Source organism: Marmota marmota, unplaced genomic scaffold (assembly GCF_001458135.2).
Source record: "Marmota marmota marmota unplaced genomic scaffold, marMar, whole genome shotgun sequence".
Classification (NCBI taxonomy): Eukaryota; Metazoa; Chordata; class Mammalia; order Rodentia; family Sciuridae; genus Marmota; species Marmota marmota.
In genome coordinates, this window is record NW_026000137.1 from 1,440,302 (window position 1) to 1,463,278 (window position 22,977).

The 22,977-nt window shown below is 51.0% G+C and overlaps 1 protein-coding gene across 1 annotated transcript; it reads right to left on the bottom strand.

The window, feature by feature from the left end:
* Positions 1-7,507: 7,507 nt before the first annotated feature.
* On the bottom strand, positions 7,508-19,972 carry Htr5a (5-hydroxytryptamine receptor 5A). The gene is made up of 2 exons (XM_015502330.2): positions 18,140-19,972; positions 7,508-10,527 (listed from the first exon to the last, which is right to left on the bottom strand). The coding sequence occupies exons 1-2, from the start codon at positions 18,875-18,877 to the stop codon at positions 10,195-10,197; spliced, it is 1,071 nt and encodes a 356-aa protein (XP_015357816.1). The 5' UTR covers positions 18,878-19,972; the 3' UTR covers positions 7,508-10,194.
* Between the last annotated feature and the right edge of the window lie 3,005 nt (positions 19,973-22,977).

A 22,977-nucleotide genomic window follows, 5' to 3' on the forward strand; every position in this document is an offset into this window, starting at 1 on the left:
CCATCACGGGAGTCCAAAAGCCTAAGACTCGCTCTCTGGCCTTTTACAGAAGAAACTTGCCAACCTCTGACTTGGACAGAGGAAAGCTGGTCAGGTTCAGTTTTGTTCTGAGATTGTTCACTGTGCAGATCCTAAAGGCGCAGGGTCAACGAGACCAGGACCGAGGCTTGGCACCATCGACTGGGCAATGTGGTTTCCACACAGGACTGGGGGGGCACAGCTGAGCGGTGTGGGGCGCATCTTGCTGCAGGACGTGCAAAGGACTGCAGGGCTCCAGCCATTACACTGCGCACCTGCGTTCCTGCCCCAGCCCGCGGGCGAGGATCTGTTAGAGTCTGTAAACAAGTCAGGATGGCGCCTGGCATTTTGCCAGAGGGAGTGGTTGGTGAAGTAACGCCAGCGAGCCATTAAGTGTGGAGATTCCTTATTGGTTGACTGCTGTATCTAGTTTATGTTAATTAGATAAGCTGTGTGGAATGTATATATACCCCTCCGGTCCTACAATAAACGGCTCCCACTCCTGCTGTATCAATGTACACAAGTTCTTCGTCACCCCCCGGTTATTTTGCTGCAGCTGGACTGCGGCAAGGATCACCACCTGGATGGCTCCACCTGGTCAGGTCACACACCTGGAGGCCAGGTGTGCTCTTGGCCCTCCCCTGCAGGTGTAGGGCTCGTGGACCAGAGCTGTCCCAGAGCCACACTTGTCTAGGCTATGGGACAGCCACGCCGCTCTCCTCCGGGGCCAGGGACCTCTGAGTTGGTCCCTCTTGCCCACTGAGGCTATGTGCTTGAACCTGGTGCTGACCCCTGGCAGCCATTTACATCTCAGCGATGGCCCGCAGCCCCACCCCAGCCACCCCCACCTCCCCACCTTCCCACCGCCCTACCCCCCCACCTCTGTCAGGTCTTCCTCCTCCCCAGCACCTGCGTGTCCCTCCAGCCACCACGGCAGGAGTCCCAGCACGCCCCTCCCGCCCTGCAGTGGCTCAGGTGGGGTGGCACTGTGGCCTCTGCTCTGCCACTCTGCTGCACACACACTGGTGAAGCCAACGCTGCAGAGGAACCTGCCACTGACCCCGTCCCCAGGCTCCACAAACTTGGCACCAGAGGGGCTAGAAATCAGGAGTCGGTGCCTGCCCCCACTGCTTGGCCTCGGTGTCCACTCCCCACCCCACAGTGGTAAAGGCACACTTTGGCCTTTCACTTCCATTCAAAACACATCTGAGTGTGTGCTGTGTTCCGGGCACTGCAGATGGCACCAATGTCACGTGGGGGACTATGTGGCAACTCTACAGGCTCACAGCTTGGCTGCCAGAGGCAGGAGGGTCAGCCTCTGTGGTCATTGATTTCCTGGTCAACTTGGCAAGGCCACCAAGTCTGGTCAGATTATTCCAGGTGTTTCTGTGAAGGTGATTTTTAGAGGAGATTTAGATCAATGGGTTTTAATAACACTAATGACTGTCCAGGTGGGCCTCATCCTGTCAAAGGCCTCAAAGAGGACTGAGTTCTCCCAAGGAAGGAGAAGTTCTTCCTGACCACACCCGCACGCTCCCGCACACTGGAGCATCTCCAGCCTGCTCTGCTGCCTGAGAGGTGGGGCGCAGCCTCCGAAATGGTGAGTCATTCCCTCAGGTTCCTTCCCCTCCTCTGTCTTTCCTTTCTGTCTCTCTGTCTCTCTGTCTCTGTCTCTCTATCTCTGTTTCTGTCTACACACACACACACACACACACCACTGAATACACACTAGATGACCCAGACTAATCCGCCTTCCCCACAAACGAAGAAGTCAGGGTCCCTCAGACCCAACTGTTAGGCTCTAAAGCTGGGGCGGAGGAGCTTGGAAGCCCTTCCTCTCACACCTGTCGGGACTGATAATGCCCTCTCAACACTCCTGCTCTGTGGCCAAGCTGATGGCATCCACCCTTCCCCTCTCTGAACAGCCTTAGCCTCCAACCCTGGCGGATGATACCTCGGTGCCCCAGGACAAGGCTGTGGGCTTGAAGTGCCTCAGAATCAGGCCGGGAGCATTTCCCTTTAAAAAGGCACCTGGATTCGCATTAGGTCAGCAGGGCCCCAGCTGCCGCCCACCAGAGAGGGCGCAGCTTGAACTGCAGAAATCGCTTCCCCCAAGTGCCAGCTGCTCCCACTCCTGGCCAGACAGGGGAGTCCTCACCTGTGCAGAGCAGAGCAAGGGCGAGCTCCCCGGGGTCCTGCCCTCAGGACCTTGTCTCACCCCGGTCACCTCCCAAAGGCCCATCTCCCAGGGCCATCGGGCTGGGCTTTGGGCTTCCACACACGAAGGTTGCAGGGACACAAACATTTAGCTCCAGGAGGGGTGTTTGCAAGTGGAAGGAAAAAATTGGAACCCAAAGCTACACAGACTAGAGGACACACTAGAGACATGGAGAAAGGACTATACTGGGTGAGATTTGATTTTGCTCTTCTTGAAACCTTCTCTAATGATCCCCACAGAAAACTGTTTTCAGTTTTTCATTGAGCCTCAAAGATCAAGGTTTTTGTTTTCTTTTTTAAACTTGGAAAAACAATCAGCTTTTATTTTTTAGAGACCTACATGAAGACATGACTAGTTCAAAAACAACAAACCCATCATTTTTAAAACAAAGCCCCAATGTGCTGAAGTCTCTGGTTAATTAATAGTTTGCTTAGTTCTGCAAACCCTGGGAACACAGCCACAGCGAGCCATTTGTTAGAACAATAGATCTGCAAGCCCTGTCATCATCTCTAATGAGGACCTCAGCTAGCAGGGATGCTCTCAGTTTTTGGCAAAAATTATCCAAGGTCCAGTGCATCAACACGCCCTGCCGCCATATTGGCTGCTACCCCAGCGCCTGCAGGAGGAAACCCTTGACTCCAACAGCAGCCACGAAGGATCCCTACCTGGAGAGAAGGCTGGCTTCTATGGTCAGGGGGAGTATGAAATTATGGGTCTCTAAGACCAGCATGGATTTCTGGGGCCTGAGAGACAGATGCTGCACAGGCTGAAGGCCAGCACTTCACCGGTGGGGGGGCGGCGGTGACCGCCCTCTTGGGGCAGCCTGGCATTCAGGAGGCTTCTAGAATCTGCTTCCACACCTCTGGCTTCTCCCTGCGTACTCCGCAGCCTCGAGAAGAGCTGCCGGCCCCCTCGGGCGGGTGAAGGTAAATAGCAGTGGTGATGAGCGCCCTGACATTTTCAGAAAAGCACTGATTTCTCCCCGATATTCTGAAGCACTTGTAGGCTTTATCACAATAATGATTTCATTTTCTGGTTCTCGTAGGCTGCCTCAAGATCTTCCAAGGACCAAGGAGGGGGGATGATGGTTTGGCATGAGCTTCGCACGGAGAGGGTGTGGAGCGGGAGTGGAAGGTGCTCACTACTTAATCAGATGGCACCAGGGAGGAGACACCGGTTCAGCAGAGTTCCTCCCACGACAAGTGTATCAGAAAACTTCCTCCCCTGCATTGGGAGAGAGGAGCAGGCGACATCCAGAACCTCAGTGTCTCAGAAGGTCCATGAGGTTTTGGTTACATGGAGCCGACAGTGGACTCGGCACGCAGGAGGGAGGAGCCTCTGACCCAATAGCAGGTGCCACCTCGGCCACTTGATCCTCCGGGGAGTGGGAGCACAGGTGAGGGGCTTGTTGCCGGAAAAGCCTGACCAACCACCTGGCCACTGCTCTGCTGTAGGATAGGGCCACGCCCAAGGCATCCCAGGACAAGCCACCTGCCCTTGGAAGGGAGAGCACCTTGGTCCTCCACCGTCTATCCAGCCACGGTCTCTGTCCAAGAGCTCAGAGAGAAGAGGCCACTGTGGGGTGGCAGGAGCAGGGGCTTCTCCCCTGGCTCCTGGCTCTTAGGGGGTCAGCCTGGCCCTCACCACTCCCAGTGCACACACATCACCCAATGGCCACGGGTCCCGGCCACCTGACCCCACAGGTGTCCCTTTGTCGGGACACAAGGTTTACTATCCCCGTCACCTTTTCTCCTCCCCCCAGAAGAGCTGAGCAGCACCAGGCCCCATCCACACAGCCTACTCCAGCTCCCCTCGGAGACCATCCCACCCCATAGAGAACAGGGTGCTGTCAAGAAAAAACATTGACTCAAAGTTCTGAGCACTTGCTGAAGAGCAGCTCGGCGATCCAGACCCCGGGTGCATCCCCCTGCTTCTGGCTGGGAGGTCAGCAGTCCTCCACCTTGTCCCACATTGGTGTTTACTGGCGGAGTCCCCCATGGACAATCTCCAAGAAAGATGAAAACCAAGGGAACGCAACAGAACAGCCCTGAACTTGGAGGCGGGGGGAACCCTGCGTGGCCCCTGAGCACTCAGAAGACCGCTGGCGGATCTTCAGGAGCGGAAGTCCATACCTCGGCCACTGTCTGCCTCGGAGGCTGCAAGGTGCTTGATTGGCAGCTGGCCCTGCTGTTCCCTGCTTTTGCTACAAGTTGTCTGCTCACAGAGAAGCAGGCAGCTGACACACTGAGTCACGACAAAGGGCAAAATCAGAGTTTGTAAGTGACAAGGGGAGAGTATGGCAGGCAGCTGGGAGCTGCTGTCGCTGCCAACCCCACCTCACACCCTGCTCTGGGAGCCCTGAGGGGCTCCACCTCCAAAACCTCTTCCCACTGAGGCTGGATGGCGCCTCTGGCCTGTGGGGCTGCCTCAGAGGAGGAGGTGCAGCGGTGACAATAAAGGAGCACGGCAGCTGCTGGGCCAGCCACCAGGCCTGAGCAGACCGGACCCCACAGAGGGGCCCGCACTAGCCAGCCTGCCCTGGCGGCACGTGGCGCCTACCCCCTGCACGTCACTTCAGCGTCTCCAGCACAGCCAGGAAGTGCAGCCCCACCAGCCCCAGTAACGGAACTTCATGCAGAGTGTAGGCAGGGCCGACAGACTGGGCTGAAGGGACAAGGTGGCCGCTGAAGGGAGAGGTGGAGGGATTGCTGAGACCCAGAGGCTCACACAAGCTGGGCCCAGCTGCGCCCCAGAGGGGCACCCCACAGCTGCCTGACCTGCTGGCGCCAGGGCTGAGGTCCTCAGAAAGGGGAGCTGCCCACCTGCTCTGCCACCCAGGAGCTGGGGACCCTGCTGAGCAGTGCTGGCACTCCAAGGGAGCACAGCAAGGGCGGGACAAAGGCCCACAGGGCCCAGCTGCTGCTGCCCTGTGCTCTCACTCACCACAGACTGCCCACGGGGACGAGGTCCCTCTTCTGCTGCAGCCCCCAGTCTCCCTCCAGAGCTGGCAGGGCAGGCGGGTGAAGTGTGGCTTCTCTCCACCCGGGTCTACGGAGGTCCTGGGAGGACGGAAGGGCAACACGAGGCATTGGCCAAAGGTGAAGTCGCCCGGGCTTTAAGGGTACGGAGGTCAGTGCCAGCACCTCCCTTTACCAGTTACCCAGTCACCCTCGAGCGCCGATCCCTCCCGACTCCCACCCAGAGTCTCCCATCTGTCCAGAACCTCGTGTTGGACCCATTGGGCCCTCAGCCAAGGTATGTGAGGCTGTTTGGTCCTGACACAGGGCAGGGCTGACTCGAGAGCTGGGGTCACTCATGGGTGACACCCAGGCCCCAGATTTTATAAGGATGCAGTGGAGAATGCTCAAAGGGCCCCTCGGGAAGCTAGCTCCTTTGCAGCTGGTGTGCAGGTGCCCTGGGTGGGGACATCGGGAGGCAGTGGCTGCCCAAACTCTGCCGTCTCTTGGACCCCATACACCATTTCTCACTTCTAAAGCCTGCTTCCATGCTACGGGCAGAGCCAAAGGGTAGGTTTTGGTGTCAGACCTAGGTTCTAATCCTGCTAGTTTTTACGTGACTCAAGAGACCTCGTGTCGGTCGATCTCCACTGCAGAGGGCCGCTGTGAGGACCAAATGCGAACCTCATGTGCTCAGTACCCTGCTCTGCATGCAGCAAGCGCCTAACACATGTAGATGACCACTCCTGGTCCAGGGTGACCTCTGACACTGAGGGAACCTTGTGAGTTAGCTGGACATTGTCCTGAGTTTCCTGCCTCGACATCCTGCCTTGGGCAGCCACGCTGGCCCAGCAGCCTCCAGCCCAAGGCTGGCAAAGGAGGCTGCAGGTAACAGGGTCATGGGCTTTGAAGGTGAGGCCTGAAGGCAGGTGTCTTTTCCAGGAGGACTGAAGGCTGAATGTAGCCAGAGCAGAAGGCAGAGACGGCTGGAAGGAACCATGTGGAACCAACAGTTCCTAACAGAGTCCCTTAGCCTGCAGATGGCCGCCCGCACCCTGGGCCAGGTGCCTTGCATGCACAGTGAGGCCAGGTGGGGCGCCTTGTGACGAAGGAAGACCATCCAGCCCACAGCCGCACATGGGCAGCTAGTCAGGGCCCCTGAGCTCCAGAGAGTGCAGGGCCGATACAGGCCCACACGGAGAAGCCTCGTCTCCCCTGCTCAGTCAACCGCAGCTAGCAATCCATGTGCACTGTGAGTTCAGGCTGCAGGCTAAGTCCTGCCTAACAGCAGGGCCACAGGTCACTGCATTCATGGCCTCTGGACGACGAGGAGAGCACAGAGGCCACCAAACCAGCACAGAAGCAGAAGGGCCCCTCTTAGGAGGAGCAGCAAATAATCAGCTCATCTCAGGAATAAGGTCTATGAAATGACCTTGTGTCGATACAGAGTCAGAAACAGCTACTGCCCCTCACCACTCTACAAGGAAAATCAAAACTTGAAAAGACCCTGAGGAGTATAAGACCGTCCATCTCCAGAGAACTGCCTTCTTAGTGTGACATCTTTAGTGGGGACAGAGCTGCTGTTTCATGGACATCTTCTGCAGGAGCTTCCCGGGTGGCCTGGTGGCTGTGGAGAATCCAGGATGTGCAGGAAGCCCTCTTCCCCTCAGTTTCCCTACCATACGGCACAAGGACAGGGAGCTGCTGTTTAATAGGTTCCTTATGTTCGTGATTTGGGTTCATTGCTAACCTGATAACACGTTTGCAACCAAGAGTAAATGAAAGTATTTGAATTGCACACAACAGACTCAATCAAAATCAGAATCATGATATTTCTCCCCTGGGATAAATATGAAAAGTTGTTTAACTTTTCATACTGAAACGGAAGCAAAATAATTCATTAATTGCCACTTATTCCTTCTTGTACACCAAGTGCTTTCTGCTCTAGCTATCACAGGGAGAATGTGTTTTCTATCATGTCAGCGCTGTCTGGGACACATCAAATACGTATTGGCTGATAAGGGGCTTCATCTTAGTCATCTTATGAAAAGGTTGATAATCACCGTATCTGGAGACTGAATTAATATTATAACAACGTCTTTCTCTATTGGGTGTACAGAAACATGGGGGAGTCAGGAAGCATTGGAACCACACGTCTTCCCAATTTTCACTTAAGAAAAGTTTGGAGGAAACATGCCTCTCACTAACAACAAGACAAACGCTGACCTCGGGAGAGCATGAGAGCCCTCACGTGCACGTTCAGGTAAATCGGACACTTTAAACCTGCTCCGGACTCTGCTCTCCGGATTCCCATGTCGGAGTTTACTTTTTTCTTCTGTGGGTCACTTGATGGATGGCTTCATCTATTATGACACTGGAATACAAATGGCACTTGAGGACCTCTCTCGTTCCAAGTGATCCTGGAGACAGGTAAAGTGAGTAGATAATAGTGTGTGTTTTTAAATATCTGTGAGTTCAGTAGTGCAAAAGATACATACAGAAGGAAGGGAAATTTAAAGACGTGTCCGGGTAAGTCCCTCAATGAATCTACCTCCTGCAGGGCAGACAAGGTGCCTGACTTCAGCTTCCCAGCATGAGGCCCAGTGTCTGACATTCCCTCCCATAACGGGCTTCACAGTAAATGGGATACGAAAGTTCAAGTCAAAACACAAAGAAATCATCATTCACTTCCTATTTTGGAAAGCTTAACTGATAAAGTTTGTTCTACACAATGTATTACACATTTATTATTGTGTGTGCCATAATAATTCAGAGAGCCTTGTAAGACACAGCTTTTAAACTTATGGGACACAGCAGCCACAGGGAGCTGTATTGGCCAGGAGCAGGCCAAAGTTTTGTGCAATGGCCAAGGTTTATTGTTATTCAATTGCTACTTGATGTGGGTGAAGTCCCCAGATGCTATGACAGGGGTGATCTGGAGGGGTCAGAATCCTTTGGTGTGACAGGATGAAATACAGTACCTTAAGTACATATTTATCACAGAATCTGGTAGACACCAACAGTTGGTTTATTTATACCTAGAGTTCAAAGAAGTGCAGGAAAGAGGCAAACCATCATGCTCCTACTTGCTTTTTGCTTTTAAGATTGGTCACACCGAGGGCTCCCGACTAAAGAGCCATGGTTAGTTAAGAAAACAGCTCAGATTTTACTCGACTTAGAACACGTTGCAAGCACTTCACAGGGTTCCCCAAGGGAGTCTCCAATGTATTCTGTCAGTTCTGAGTGAGGTAAAAAAGCCCCTGCATGACAATCACCTGTAGCACGGCCTCGTTGTGAGAAAATGTTTACTGATCTGAGGGCTGTTCTTAGGGCTGAGGAAGAGGCCTAGTTTGCTGTCCACCCTGGGTGGATGTGAGACAGCGGCTCAGACGGAGTCCCCTAGTGTAAGACACAGTCACTTGAGGCCAATGTTCCTACATGGTAGGTCCCTGGTCTTGGGGAACATCTGCTTCACTTAAGGTCAAAACCTTCGAGGAGGACAGCAGTCGCACTTCTGGTCAATTAAAGAAGTACATTTTGTCCGACTGAAGGTGATTGCCAAAGCCCATCTCCTCTCCTGCCAAGAGTCAGCCCGCTGGCCAGGGACCCCTCAGCAGACGGCTTCTCCATGGTTATAGAGAGGAATCCTGTTATAGATCACTGTGATTTAACCTACAGATCCTCTGCTCATGTCTGTGGCCATGGTCACTGCAGATGCAGTGAATCAGTGGGGATTTTGCTGAGAACAAAGTATCCTGAGACGGTGACACACTCCTCTGGCCTGAAGGTCCCTGTGGATGAGGGACCATCTGCTCTTGGTACGAGGTCAGCACACACACACACTATTCTAGAAAGACAGTGTCTACTATCTCTTCAGATTCTTTGGGGATGTTTTTCTAGGTCCTTTGGCTCTGGAGACATGGGTGTGGCCAAAGTCTTAAGTGGTCATGAATGCCATGGAACCTCGTCCTGCCTGGCCAGTTGGACTGCTGCTCTGTGGAGGGTGGCCACCTGTGGCATGGTAATGTCTTCCTCATTGCTCACTGGGTCAGCTTCCTGGAGGAGTTCACAGGCCAACAAAGCAGCAACCATAGATGCATCAAGTCCTGGTAAAGCACACGTGCCTGGTGACCGTGCCTCGTGGTCACTGGCTGTGCAGCTGTGTTCAAGAACTCTGCAACTTCACAACAGTGGGTTCACTCTGACCCCATGATCCCAGGATGATGGCCTTTGCCCAGAAACACTAAATGAATTCCACGCACGTGAAACCCAGAGCAAATCAGCAAGTTGGGCAGATTTTTTGAAACTAGTCAATTTTTCTTATGTTTGTGGACAGTTGCTTCAAAAGGGCAGAAAACACTAAATTTGGTTCTTAGAACCTATTCCAAGCCGATGGGTCGTGCTTTGGGGTAAGCTATCAATTGGAACACTTGTCCTTCCATAGGGTGTGTGGTGTGTGTGTGTGTGTGTGTGTGTGTAAGTAAATGCCACGAACAAAATCTTAAAGCCCAAAGTCACTGTCTCACAGAAGAGGCCATGCCCTTTAATATGTTTGGAGATGATATTTTGTGAGTAAGAACTGTAAAACACCCAATACTCAGTCGGGAGATCTCACTAGACCCGAGGCAGAACCCTGCAACGAGGCTCCTCCAGGAAGCTGGGACGGCGGTCTTCTCTCCCCACCGCGTCCCCACCGTGCCCCGTGATGGCTTCTCACTCTGATGTCCCTCCCTCTGCCCTTGCTCTGCCTCCTCCCTTTCCTCCGCCTCCTCCAACAGCCACGCTGGGGTGGGGCTGGGGTGGGCTTGCGGAAGGAGAGGCTTTTGGCAGGCGAGTGGCTGCCGCAGAGCGCGGCAGAGGAGCTGGGCCAGGTGGTGGCACCAGAGCCTCCGGAGGCCTGTCCCTGGGGCGAGTGCAGAACTGAGCCCAGCGAGTTCTGAGGTGGGCCTGGGGCACCTGGAGGACGTCCCCGGGGCTGTAGGAGGACCGGCCGGCCTCTCCTCAGTGCTGCCTGGAGAAGAAGGTCTTGAAGGCGCTGCTGTAGTTCTTGTTGAAGGCCGTGTAGATGAGCGGGTTGAAGAAGGAGTTGGAGTAGCCGAGCCAGAGGAAGATGCTCTTCCAGGCGGCAGGGACGTCCCAGGAGCAGAGGGGGCTGATGAGCTCGGTGACAAAGAAGGGGATCCAGCAGAGCACGAACACCCCGATGAGGATGCCCACCATGAGGGCCGCCTTCTGCTCCTTCTGTTCCCGCCACGTGTCTCCTTCTGTCTGGAAGGTGACAGTGGCTCGGCGGACCGTGAACGCCATTTGGGGCTGCTGAGCAGAGTTCTTCACCTGCAAGACACAAGCAGAAGCTTTGTGAAGAGCCCCCTTGTCCCACCTGCCAGACTCGGCCAGGCCCAGCCAGGTGCCCATGGGCCTGGCCCTGCTCATCCGCTCTGAGGGAAGGTGTGGGGCTTCGTGTGGGAACCCAAGGCCTGTGGGACCCGACTTAGAACATGGACATAGTGACAGAGCTGGGCTGTCCACTTGCATCTGAGAGGAGGTGGCACGGCAGGGGCATCTGCCTGCTCAGCAGAGGGGACAGCCCTATGTGTGTCTACCACAGGCATCTCTGCCTGTGGAACAGACTCCAGACCCTGGGACTGCCTCTCCTGGTGACTCCCCTGGCCTCTGCAGGGAAGGGTCCTGCAGAGTTGAGCCCTGGCTCACTTCCTTCCCCTAGGAAATGGAATTCCTGGGAAAGAAACTCCTCTCCATGCCAGTCCTATTTTTAGCTCTCAGGAGAACAGGAAGTGAATGGCTGATGAGGTGGCGGCCTAAATTCCAAGGAGTGCAAGCGATGGATGAACTCACAGATTGAGTCAAACAAAACGCGGGGCTGGTTCTGGGCCAATCGGTGCTTCTCTGGCAGGTGAGACTGAATGGAAAGTGAATATGGTCTTCCAGACTCCAGCATCTTGTGACTCCAGCATATTTTAAAGGAGCTTGTCCTTAAGCAACATGCAAACTTATCAGCACCAGGCTTATCAGAAAATATGCCTGGTTGAGTCCAACCGCTTAACCAGTGCATGGATACATTTATAAATTGGAGTCAAAAGACACTGACAGATCTGTCATTCAGAATATCTGAGATGGAAATAAGAACACTGTGGTTAAAACAATATAGTCAGTGTATGCATTATTCTAGTTGGATGGTAGCCTTGCTGGCATTTGTTAAAAACAGTGAAACATCAAGTGCTGTGCAGTTGAAGACAAATATTGGAACAACTAGTTTAGAGCACTGTAATCTTTAACATCAGATATGAGAGGAAGTGAAAAATCTTCTTTCTGTATCCCACTCGCACCCCAGACAGAACCAGAGTTACCTGTGATCTTATTTATGCACATCTGGGAATGTGTCTCAAGGGACTCATTTGTAGAAATGTGTATGCAATATTCAGCAATAACGAGACAGGGACTCTTACCAATTTTCTAAATAAACTCAACTTCAAAACCATATCAGGGAGAGCATCTTTCCCCATTGTCCAAAAATGGTAATGAAAAAACAATCCTGGCCAGACTCTCCCACCCCCAGGAAGTTCCCACAGGTGACCCTGAGGAGGTGGTCACACTGGGCAGCACGTGTTTTGCTCTGCATCAAAAATCATTTGCATGATTTGCCAGCCAATGGGGTCAGGCTCCCCCAAAAGTGCAGCTCTGAGAACCTCTCAGCCCAAGCAACCATACCGTTCAGATGATGTCAGTTCACTGCTCCTCTCAATGACCCCTGCACTCTGCCACCCAACCCCCATGGATGGCGCACATGCTTCTCTGCTCTGGGGCCTATGCCTGAAGCACAGAGCTTTCTCTTAACAATCGGTGCCATGAATCAGCTGGTCTTTCCATCTCACCCTTGCACAGTTCTGGTGGTCCCACTCAGGCCCTGAGGACTGTGGCATCCTTGGACCCCAGGTACATTCACTGGGCCCCAACTCCAGCTGCCCTTCAGCTCTGTAGGTTAGTACTGATGCTGGTGGTCTGAGTTCCTCTGAGTCCCCTGGGCTTTGCTGCTCAATGTACTTTACTATCCTAGGGTTTGCAACCAAGTATGTCCTTACACAAGGTCATGAGGCCAAGGTCTTTGTATGAAGTACCTAGGTTTCTGATTGAGAGGTCTACCATTAGGTCATTGACTTAGACCATTACATAAAGCTTTAGACCTATTATCTGAAGCTGTACCACTAGCAAACATTATTACGCTCTACTGCTGCTGGCTTGGGTTTAGCTGTTTGCCTATATGGACAAAGTCTTGGGTTCAGTTTTTTGTGGGTCTTGGAATGCCTTTTTCTGATGAAGATGAAAGAGATGATTCTAGAAGGCTTAGGCCTGGTAAGCTTCCAATGCAACTCAAGCAAACCTGAGGGTCAATGATGCTTTAAGGACTATTAGACAACTGGCCAGCTTGTGAAAAACCAATGGTCAAACTTTGCTTTGGATCTCCTACAAAACATCTGGGAGAACCATCCTGTCATGGAAATTTGTGAGTGTGACACTGTGTTTAATTGGTGTCCAGCTCAATGATGGTTGGGTAGTAATCGCAAGGCCCCTCCCAGCCTCTATGTGGTCAGAGATCTGAGACCCTGAGACACTGTTCACAAACATGAACTGCTGAGCAAGCACAGAGCTTCTGTCCTGTGCATCACGGTCAGTCCTGCCAGCCTCAGCCTTACTATATATGCATGACCCCAGCAAACAGGTCCTTAAGAGGCTCAACATCCTATACTGGCTAAAAAGCAGAATGGCAGCCATCTAAAGTCTGTCCAACAAAGCAACTTCAGGGAGATGTTAGCACCCAACAAATCCCCACCCTTCTCACCATCCAAGGGTGATTATGAATGTCTTTCTTGCTGTGTGAGGTTCCCTATGACCACCTCTAACTCCACTACAGAACATCAGATCATTCAGTATAAATTTTTAAAGTTAGCTAAAGAAAAGAAGCAAATCAACTTGTAGTAAGTTTTTAAAAATTAAGATCAGGAAATAATTTCTTTAACAAGAAGATTGGTTGTAGCAGATGGTAAAGGGAAATAATGAAAGACAAATGTATGACTACATACTACATTTTAAGGCTTGAGGGGAAAGTCAACTTTGTTTGATAGAAAAATTCAAGTAGCAAGAATCTTTAGCAATCCTATGTGCCGACTTACAACTGATGTTTCAAGGTCATTATCAGAAGACTACTTCTTTCATCCCTGTGACATATCCACAAGTTCAACAGGTAGGATCTGCTTCTAGATGAGAGCTGCAGCCCTCTACTTGACCAGACTGTAGTTGATCTAGGCATGAGAATACCTCTACCGTGTGTAGCTCAAGAAGTCACTAGAACCTCTGTCCTAGGACAGGAGACCCCACAGCCAGACAGATCCATTGGCATAGAATGCATGGATTCAGATGAATTCTTCCTAAGTTGTCATAAACTTTTATCTTCATACATAAAAGAACATGCTGAGCCATGCTCTATGCAGCTCACCACGAGGTCACACCTGTGGAAGGACAATGACCTATTCTAGTCCCCACTTCATCGAGTAACCAAGGCCTTGCCTCCCTGCCAATTGCCAGCATCAACTAAAGTAGTCAACACTTTAGGGTAGGCCTTTAAATCTTGGGTCACCACATGCAATATGCCCCAATTGCTAACTAAAATGACCCAATGGTTCCCGCCAGTTGAGTAGTAGTGATTTTCCCTTCCCAGTACCAGCCAGTGCTCAAACAAACAGGACCCGGCAACTCTAAAATCCCCAGCCAATGGAATCACAGCATCCTGATGGTGCTTCTGAAATTGACGTGACCTTGTATAGATCAGACCTTTGCAACACTAGGTCCATGCTCCAACTGACTATTATTTGGAGATGGATATTTTATTTAATAAATATTAATAAAATGGACAAAACCAGGTTTGATATAAAATAAGCAGTCCAGTCTCTCTTATGAAATTCAATTTCTTGCAGAAGTCAAATTGTTCAATGGCTGAACAGTGGCCATTTCCAGGACATACCAATTTACTCAAATAAAAGAGAAGATTAAAAAGTAAAGTAACGTGGGCTGGGGCTGGGGCTCAGAGGGAGAGCACTTGCCTAGCACGCATGAGGCACTGGGCTCAATCCTCAGCACCACAAATATATAAAATAAAGATATTGTGTCCACCTATAACTAAAAAATAAATACTTAAAAAAACTAAAGTAACAACTGTATGTGTTCAGAATAATTCACTTATTTAACATGCTATAGAAGCATCTTCTTCAGGTACTCTTTAAAAAGAATAATGTAAATTACTGGATAACTTGGTGCCACCTAAAATAGTTCTAAACTGAGGGCTTCCAGAGGGCCTCTAATGCAGAAGTGTGGACAGTGGTGGCTGACCAAGAGCCTTGAAACAAGCAGATGACCCTGGGAATTGATGATCTTTGGGTAGTACTCATGAACCACGTATCTACAACTACGCTGGAGTTGATCACATTGAAGCTGACCTCCTGCATAGATCCCGGGCCGTCTTCCTGGGCTGAGGGAAGCTTCTCCATGTTCTCCCAGGAGCCAGGTGAAGTGCCCAACAGAACCATAAATCAGGTCACTCCAGGATTTACTCTCTAATACTTTGGTGGACTGTATCTCCTTACAAAGTTCCAGAGGATACAACTTTTTCAGTGAAAACACTATGACAGTGACCACATTCATAGAAGTTAGATAAATACAGGTTTTCATTTTTTTTTTTTTTAAAAAGGCATAGTGAATAATGTCTATGTTGGTGGCATAGCGAATGTTACAGCCTAGGCTTTAAGGCCACAATAAAGCAGCTTAAGTATCCTAACCCACATGGTCATGATTAATGGAATAGCCTTAAATTTCTTTTAGGCAAGCATAGCTAATTCCTTATGCTGTAACTGGATTAATACAGCAGAAAATTATCTATATTTAAGCTAGAAGAAAAGTCAACCTAGATACATAGAAAGACGCCTGGAACCTTTGGGACTTGCTTTCAGAGCAGAACTGGGAGATCTCAGGAGCGTTCAGAAGCTCTTCGGGTCCCTTCCTTATAGTGTGTCTAGTGACACCTGTTTGCTCAGAGTCCAGGACTTCACATGCTTCTGCACAAGCTGACCTGATGGGTGATTTAGCACATGACTCTTAAAGAAGGCTAAAATCATGCTAATTGATGTGCAGCCCTCCCTGTCCCCAGGGCTGGGGATGGAACCCAGAGCCTTCTGCATGCTAGGCATGTCCTCCCGCACTGAGCTCACTCCTGTCCCTGGACATGTGATCTTGCCATCAGCTCTTCACAGGTGAAACCTCACCTTCAAGGAGAACAAAAAAACAGGGTTGAAAACGTGGACAGCTCTCCATGGTCTCTCCAGAAGCTTTGGCTACGTGAGGACCAAGAGTGGGGGGCTGAAAACTGAATGTTCCGCAGACTGAGGAAAAGACTGAAGTGCAGAGCCAGCTTTAAGCTGTTCCACTAATCCTGGGTGGCTCAGTTGGTGATGGTGCTTTTACAAACCAGCCTCTGAGTGTCAGCCCGGCACTTCTAAGTCAGCCCACCAAGGGTGTGCTCAATAAGCACCCCCAGAGATACAAGCAAACAACAGCTGCTTGCTCAGATGGTGTCGACACCCTCGCACCTGAGGGCCAAACCTGAGCTCCACACCTCCCAGAGCACCCTTAAGACCTGTGTCCTGCTCTCTGCTCAGGTGGACATGCCTGACCAGCCTGGCTGTCTGTCATATTGCTTCAGAGCTTCAAGAGTGGCCCCTCATCCTGTGCAAGGACAGGCCATTTGGTCTTGTGTGGCAGTTCCCAGCAGAGAGTCTCACATAGGTTAGGGCTTCAGCATAAATTTGAATAAAACTCAGCAGATAAAAAAACTAGGAAGATGGGATGTGGTCTCCCTAGGTAACACAGCTAGCTGGTGGTAGAACTGTATTTAGAAATTTTGACACCCATTATCACAGAGCAATCAGGAAGCCTGGTTTGTAATTAACCCTTCAACATAAGGACCAAGGCAGCCCTGCATCATGTGCAGAGCCCTGGATCATGCAGAGGCCTTGCAAATCACAGGATCTGACTCCAAAAGTAATCGGGCAGAGAGAGCAAAAACAAGCTGTGTGTGTGTGTGTGTGTGTGTGTGTGTGTGCGCGCGCGCGTGCATGTTAAATCACCCTATCATCAAAGCAGAGAAATGAGAGCAGTGCTCTTTCTTGCACAATAAGTCTCAAATTAGAACTTCAATTAATTTTGCTTCCTAAAGCTGCGTGTGGTGTTAACTGAAAACCATGTTTGCCTGGATGAGATCCTGGCTGAAGAAGGTTCACGTGAAGAAGGCCCTTGGAGGTGGCCCGTCCTCTTGCTCCTGACCTGGAATTTGGGTGGACAGTCACACACATGGAGCTGGCTCAGGGCTCTGTAGTGGAAGCCCTAGCATTTATACCTGGCCGTACTCCTTGTATCATGTAGAAATTCAACAGATCAGAGTTTCCAAAACGTGGCACTGTGGACGTTTGGTCTGAGGTGGCCAGTCTGTGCATCACACATGTTGGGCAGCAGCCCTGGCCTCTCTGCACTAGATGCCATTGGCACACCTGCCCAGGTCTTGATTGTCAGATGTCTCCAGATAGTCCAGGATTCCCTGGGTTGCAATATCACCCTGGGCTGAGGACACGATATCCTCTGGTCCCTTTTTCCTTCTTTCTTTTAGAATAATACTCTCCCCTTCTTCCCCTAGCCACACCTTTGGTCCCTCTAATCTTGAATGACTGGGTATGGACAGAATTAGGTACTCACTATAGGAAATGCAGCCACATGCAGAGCTCCAGAGGGGCGTCCATCTCCCTCAATAGAGAAAACTCTTCATGTACAAAGACCATGTGTTATCATTCCTTACTTGTTGCATCAAGCCATAATGTGCATAGATACACTTATAAATTAATTGTATTTGTTGTCCTGGAGCCAATAACTTAAATATGTGACTGAGGTTCAAAAGGGCATCCTTGGTCATGAAGAGGGGAAGGGTGGGGAGCACAGTCTCCACACCCAGTGGATTCTGCTTTCCTGTAACTTCAGAATTTTGATTCACAGGGTCAGATTATGAAGAGTTAACAAAAAGCAGGGAAGCAAGTGTGGGAGAAGATGAGAAAAGCCTTCACTGTTGTCACATATTCGGTGCTGCTTGTAGGGAGCAGGGGAGTTATCTGCCCTGGTTTTTAATTTCCTCCTGTAGTTTCACTCCTGATCAGGAAGGCAGACAAGTGGCCCTCAGCTGCACATGCAGCCTTATGGGGCCATGGGGACAGACCCAGGAAGTAGCCCCACAAGGCAACAGAAGCAGACAGCAGATGCAGGCACTGAGACTATTGTAAACATCTTTAATCTTATGCCAGGAGGCAAGGATGCTTACAATGACAGCTCGTAGCCTAGGAGATGCCGTATTTACAAAGTCAGTTGCTATAATTTGCAAAGAAAAAAGGGCTGAAACAAAACCCTAAGCTGTTGTGACTGATACGTGGCAATCTTCCTAGCAATCATGCTCACTTCCTGCCCAAGAGTATCCTGCTCTCAGTGCAGGAAGATGCAGGTTTTTCCAGGGTATTGACTCAGTGTACCCCAGACACCAGCTTTCTCAGATGTTCTAAATGGTGTTTAAGACCCACATGGTTTCAGTGCCAGAGGGGATCAAGCAGAACATGGAGCTCAAACTCCTCATTTTATATGTAAGGCAATAACCCCTCAGAGCCACAAATGACATGAGTAGCTCTGCACCACAGGAGGGTCTGGTGTTCACTTTCTCTGCCCAGGATATCCCCCCCACCAACCAAAAAGTTTTTTTTTTTTTTTCTGCACCATGGGGGAGGAGTACCGGAGATAAACCCTGGACAGTTGCAAGTGAAGTATTTTTAAGGGTCGTTGCAGCACCCACCTCCACAACTTCAGGTTCAGGTGAGACTCTGTTGGTCTTCCTGGAGCCCCCGCGGAACTTGGAGGCCTTGTAGATCTTCCAGTAGACGAAGAGCACCACGCACAGCGGCAAGTAGAAGGCGCCCACGGTGGAGAAGATGGTGTAGGAGGGCTCACGGCTGACCTGGCACTCCTCACTCTGTTCAGAATATGTCTCCCCCCAGCCGAAAAGCAGCGGGGCCAGAGAGATGACAGCCGAGAGTGCCCAGGTAAGCATGATCATCACTTTGGAGATGCGCTTGCGGGCGCGGAGAGTGTACTCCAGGTGGCGCGTGATGGACCAGTAGCGGTCTAGGGCTATGGCCGTCACATTCCAGATGCTGGCTGTGCAGCAAAGCACGTCGCACGCAATCCACAACTGGCATAGACGTCGGCCCAGCTGCCAGCGGCGCCCCGACAGCTCATGCACCAGACTCAGCGGCATGACCAGCGCGGCCACCAGCACGTCCGAGATGGCCATGGATGCCACCAGGTTGTGTGGCACACGGTGGAAAGTGCGCACTCGGAGGATAGTCGCCAGCACCAGCAGGTTCCAGGCGAACGTGGCCACTACCAGAAAGCCTAGCAGGGTCAGAACAAGCACTCCGAAGACGGAGGGGAGGGGTGGGCTGGGGCGCAGGTTTTCCGCACCAAGACTGCGGTTGGGCTCCAGAAAGGAAGGAGTGGAGAGGGAGAAGGTCAAGTTCACAGGCAAATCCATCTCCGGACCAGAACACGGGCCACGGGGCTCGCACAAAGGGTGTTCAGGGGACTCAAGGTGGCCACTGCCCCCAGAGCCAGTGTGGACGCTGGCAACCTCTAGTCAGTGGAAGCTTTCTGGGCAGCGCCGTGAATGGGGCCCAACCTCCTGCCGGTGAGCGTCCCGGAGAGATGGAGTGAGAGGGGGGAGGCGGGCTGCAGGCGGGGTCTCGGAGAGCAGGGTCCAGGAGCTGAGCCTCCCACCAGGGCCGCCTAAGAGGTGACTCGTCCCAGGTGCCTCACCTCCGCGGAGACGCTGTCCGGTCGCTCGGAGCCCAGCGTCTCGCGGGTCGGCCCCGCGGCTTGTGGGTGCCCCGAGCGGGGCTGTGCGTCAGGGCGGACGCTCTCCCAGGGCTGCCCGGTGCCCGCGCTTCCCCAGGCAGCGGCCGAGCTGCGCGCGGGGAGGCCGGGCAGGTGCCTGCTCCCTGGGAACTGCCTTCTGCCCTGCCCCTGTCCCGTGCCCACCGCGTCTGGGGCGGCGGCTCAGAGAGCGAACGCCGGCGCGCCCCGCGGACCTGCCTGATCAAAGTGGGGATCCAGCCCGACGTCAGACGTCAGCTGACCGCCCCTCTCCCGGCTCGCGGCTCCGGCGCTGTCCGCGGTGCTGCCGCCTCCCCCGCCCCAGCGCGCCGATTGGCGCTGTCCTCGGTCCTGTCGCTCTTGTGTGAAGCGGGTCCCCTGCGTGGAACAAGTTGGCCAATGAACTTTCTGGAGCCCTTCCTCCGACCACCCCCGCACTCGTCCCTCGGGAGGGGGTCTGGAGACCTGGAGCCGCGGTTCAGCTTTCGGAGGGTGCTGGTGTCCGCGTGCCAACGCCGAGTGAGGCGTCCGGGGGCATTCTCCTCCGGATCTCAGCATGGGAGTGCTTCTGTCTCACACTACACACAGTCCTTTCTTTAAAGGACTGTTTTCTTTAACGGGGAAAAGGCAAGGTGGCATTTTCGGCTGTTTCCAGAGGTGGCTAAGGTTTAGGAACTGCGATGCTCCACAGCCTTCCTCAAATCTGCAGGGTCCCCAGGGGCTCTGCTGCACTTGCTGCTGAGAAGGGAAAGGTAGATGCCCCGCGTTACATAAGCTCCATCGCACTCAGGAAAGCAGAGGAGCATTGAACTCTTCCCTCATGTGCACATATAGACAACTACACAAGCACCCGCAGAAGAGCCTGCCCAAAATCCTGACTTCAAGCACCCACAGAGATATGCATGATCCAGCAAGATGAAAGAAGATGAAATTTACATGACAGAACAGTCGGGTGGCATTAAATATTTTAAAAATTGCATTCAAAGGGTTTTATGAAATCTCATACATTTACAAGTAACCTTGGCCCGAAGGCTTTAAACTATTTCAAAATGATAAATATTTTTTCTAAGATTCTGCTTGTAACAGAGTAAAGCATCAAGAGAATGCACTGAGGACACAGGGACTCCTCCAGTGGGGGAGGGTACTCTGAGGAAAGGCTGGTGAAAATATTATTCATTAAAAACAGGAGTATTCCCGGGCTGCTTCACCAAACACCCTTTGAAGCGACCTCATGAGAAGTGTGGCTGTGTGTGGCTGTGATCAAGAAGCAGGCTCATGCTCGCTTAGAGCACGTCACCTTCTAGGGTCATAAAATCAACTGGGATGAATTCTAAACTATAAATCTCCTTTGGAAAAAATTCCCTGGGGCTGAGGCTAACATGCATGAGGCTCTGGGTTCGATTCTCAACACCACATAAAAATAAAATAGAGATATTGTGTCCACTTAAAAAACTAATAAACAAACAAATAAATATTTTAAAAGAATGAAGATTATTAAAAAATTAAGTAAAATTTGATAGTGACTGTTATTATTTTTAAAAAAGAAAGAAAAAAATTCCCTAAACAATTCTGCATCTGGGTTCAGGAGTCGGTGACCTGGGGGGGAGGATGAGCAGTGGGGGCCTTGGTGTAGCTTTCCACTTAGACCTTCAGAGGCAGTGTGGGCTTGTGATTGTCTCCCGTGCCAGAGGGGCACAGCCTCTGAAGGGATACCTAAGTGAGCAGCAGTCCAGGCCGGGATAGCTGGGGACATTTTTGGAGACTTTGAAGTGGCATGAAGATGGGAACTGAACGGAGTGCCCCCACTAGGAGAGTCAACAGATTCTCTCCAGAAGAAGAGAGAGACTGTCCAGTGTGTCGCACACAGACACAGGCAGGAAACCAAAACGTCACAGCTTTTAATCCTAAAGCATGGGCCCAATTTCAGTTGAGAAAAATCTTAAAAGGCAGCATCAAGGGACAGAACTTCCTGGATTAGCACCTGTTGTGGGTGAACGTATCCCTGATCCCCCCAAAATCATACGCTGATGCCCTAATCCCCAGAACCTCAGAGGGTAACTGTATTTGGAAATGGGCTCTTTAAAGGGGTGGTTAAGTAAAAATGAGGCCATTAGGGTGGATCTTCACACAGTCTGACTAATGTGCTTATTTTAAAAGGATATTTGGACACACATGGTGGCGCCAGGGCTGAGTGTGCAGAGAAAATGCCATGTGAGGGTACAGCAAGAAGGTGGCCCTGTGCAGGCCAAGGAGGGAGGACTCAGAAGAAACAAGCCCTGCCGACACCTGGCTCTTGGACTTCCAGACCCCAGAACTGTGAGCAAAGACATTCCTTATGTCAGAGCCATCCAGTCTGTGACATTTGGCTGTCACACTCCCAGCAAATGAACACACAACCCAGCAAAACCCTTGCAGAAGGTACTAGCAGATGATGGAACATGTCACCAGGCTGGGTGGGTTCCTGATACTAACAAACCACAGGACGTCGACTCAGACCTGTTCCTTAGAGGATCCAGTTTGTAGCCCCCTCACTATCAACAGAGGGCAAGCCCAGATGTTTAAGGTAGCTACTTAAAGTCTGTGATCAAGCCACATCATAGGCATATAGAAAGACACTCATTTTACATTTTCTACCATGGGACAGTGTGCATCTGTTTCATTCAGATTGGAGCTGATTCTTAAGCTACATGTTTGGAAATGAGAAAAAATAAATAATGCACAACATAGCCTGACTTTATCCCCCTTACAAGAATGCTGTGGGCCAGAGTTTTCCGACCTATGCTAACCATCACAATGTTATGAAATCACTGAGTCTTTAAAGGTGGCTCTAACTATATAAAATCTTCATTATGTACCAAGCATTAAATAAGTGTCCCTTTATGATTATACCTCAAAATTTTTGTGGACTACTGTTGGCCCTATTTTATAATTGGGGAAACTGTGTCTTAGAGATAAAGTGACTTGCCCCAAATCAAATGATGTTTGAATTTGAAAGTCACTTTAAGACTGAGCTCTGCTTCTGTGGGTTTTACTGTATTAATAATCAGGATGTCACCATCGTTGCAAGCTGAGCCCTCGCTCTGTCAGTGCAGACTGCCATAAACACAACAAAGAGACTGGGTGGCTTAAACAGCAGAAGTTTATATTCTCACAGTATTGGAGGCTGAAAATCCAAGATCAGGTTGCCAGCACTGTCACATTCTGGTGGGGGCTCTCCTCTGGCTTGGACATAGCCACTTTCTCTCTCTGTCCTCACATGGTAGAGGGAGAGGAGAGAGGCCAGAGTCCTATTGGACTAAGTCTCCACCCTTATGACGTCATTTAAACTTACTTACCTCTGAAAGATTCTCTCTCCATAAATGGTCACACTGGGGGTTAGGGATTCAACATATGAATCCACAGAAGCATGATTCGGTCCATGGGCACCCCAAAGACCACTTACTGTTTTCAGAAATGATAAGGGAAAGATCAAATCAACATACAGAATTCTTGATCATTCCCAACCAACTTTTTCAAGTACAGTAAAATATAGGAATAGCTAGAGAGGCCATTTCTAATGTTTACCTTCTCCATGTGCATAACAAAATCCAGGAAAATTCAAGCTTTCTGTCTATTAAGAAGAACTTCTGTGGATAGAGTGACTGGCATGCATGCAGGCTACAACTTAAGGGAGAGTGTTCCACACACTTTTTTAAAAGTTGCTTACCCCTGTTTATATATGAAAAGCTTATTTTCTTATCCATTGAGGTTATTTAAACATAG

Coding starts and splice junctions, on each gene's coding strand:
- Htr5a (XM_015502330.2), bottom strand. CDS start 18,877: ATGGATTTGCCTGTGAACTTGACCTTCTCCCTCTCCACTCCTTCCTTT. Junction 10,528..18,139: donor CTGAACCTGAAGTTGTGGAG/GTGGGTGCTGCA, acceptor TGTGTCTTGCAG/GTGAAGAACTCTGCTCAGCA.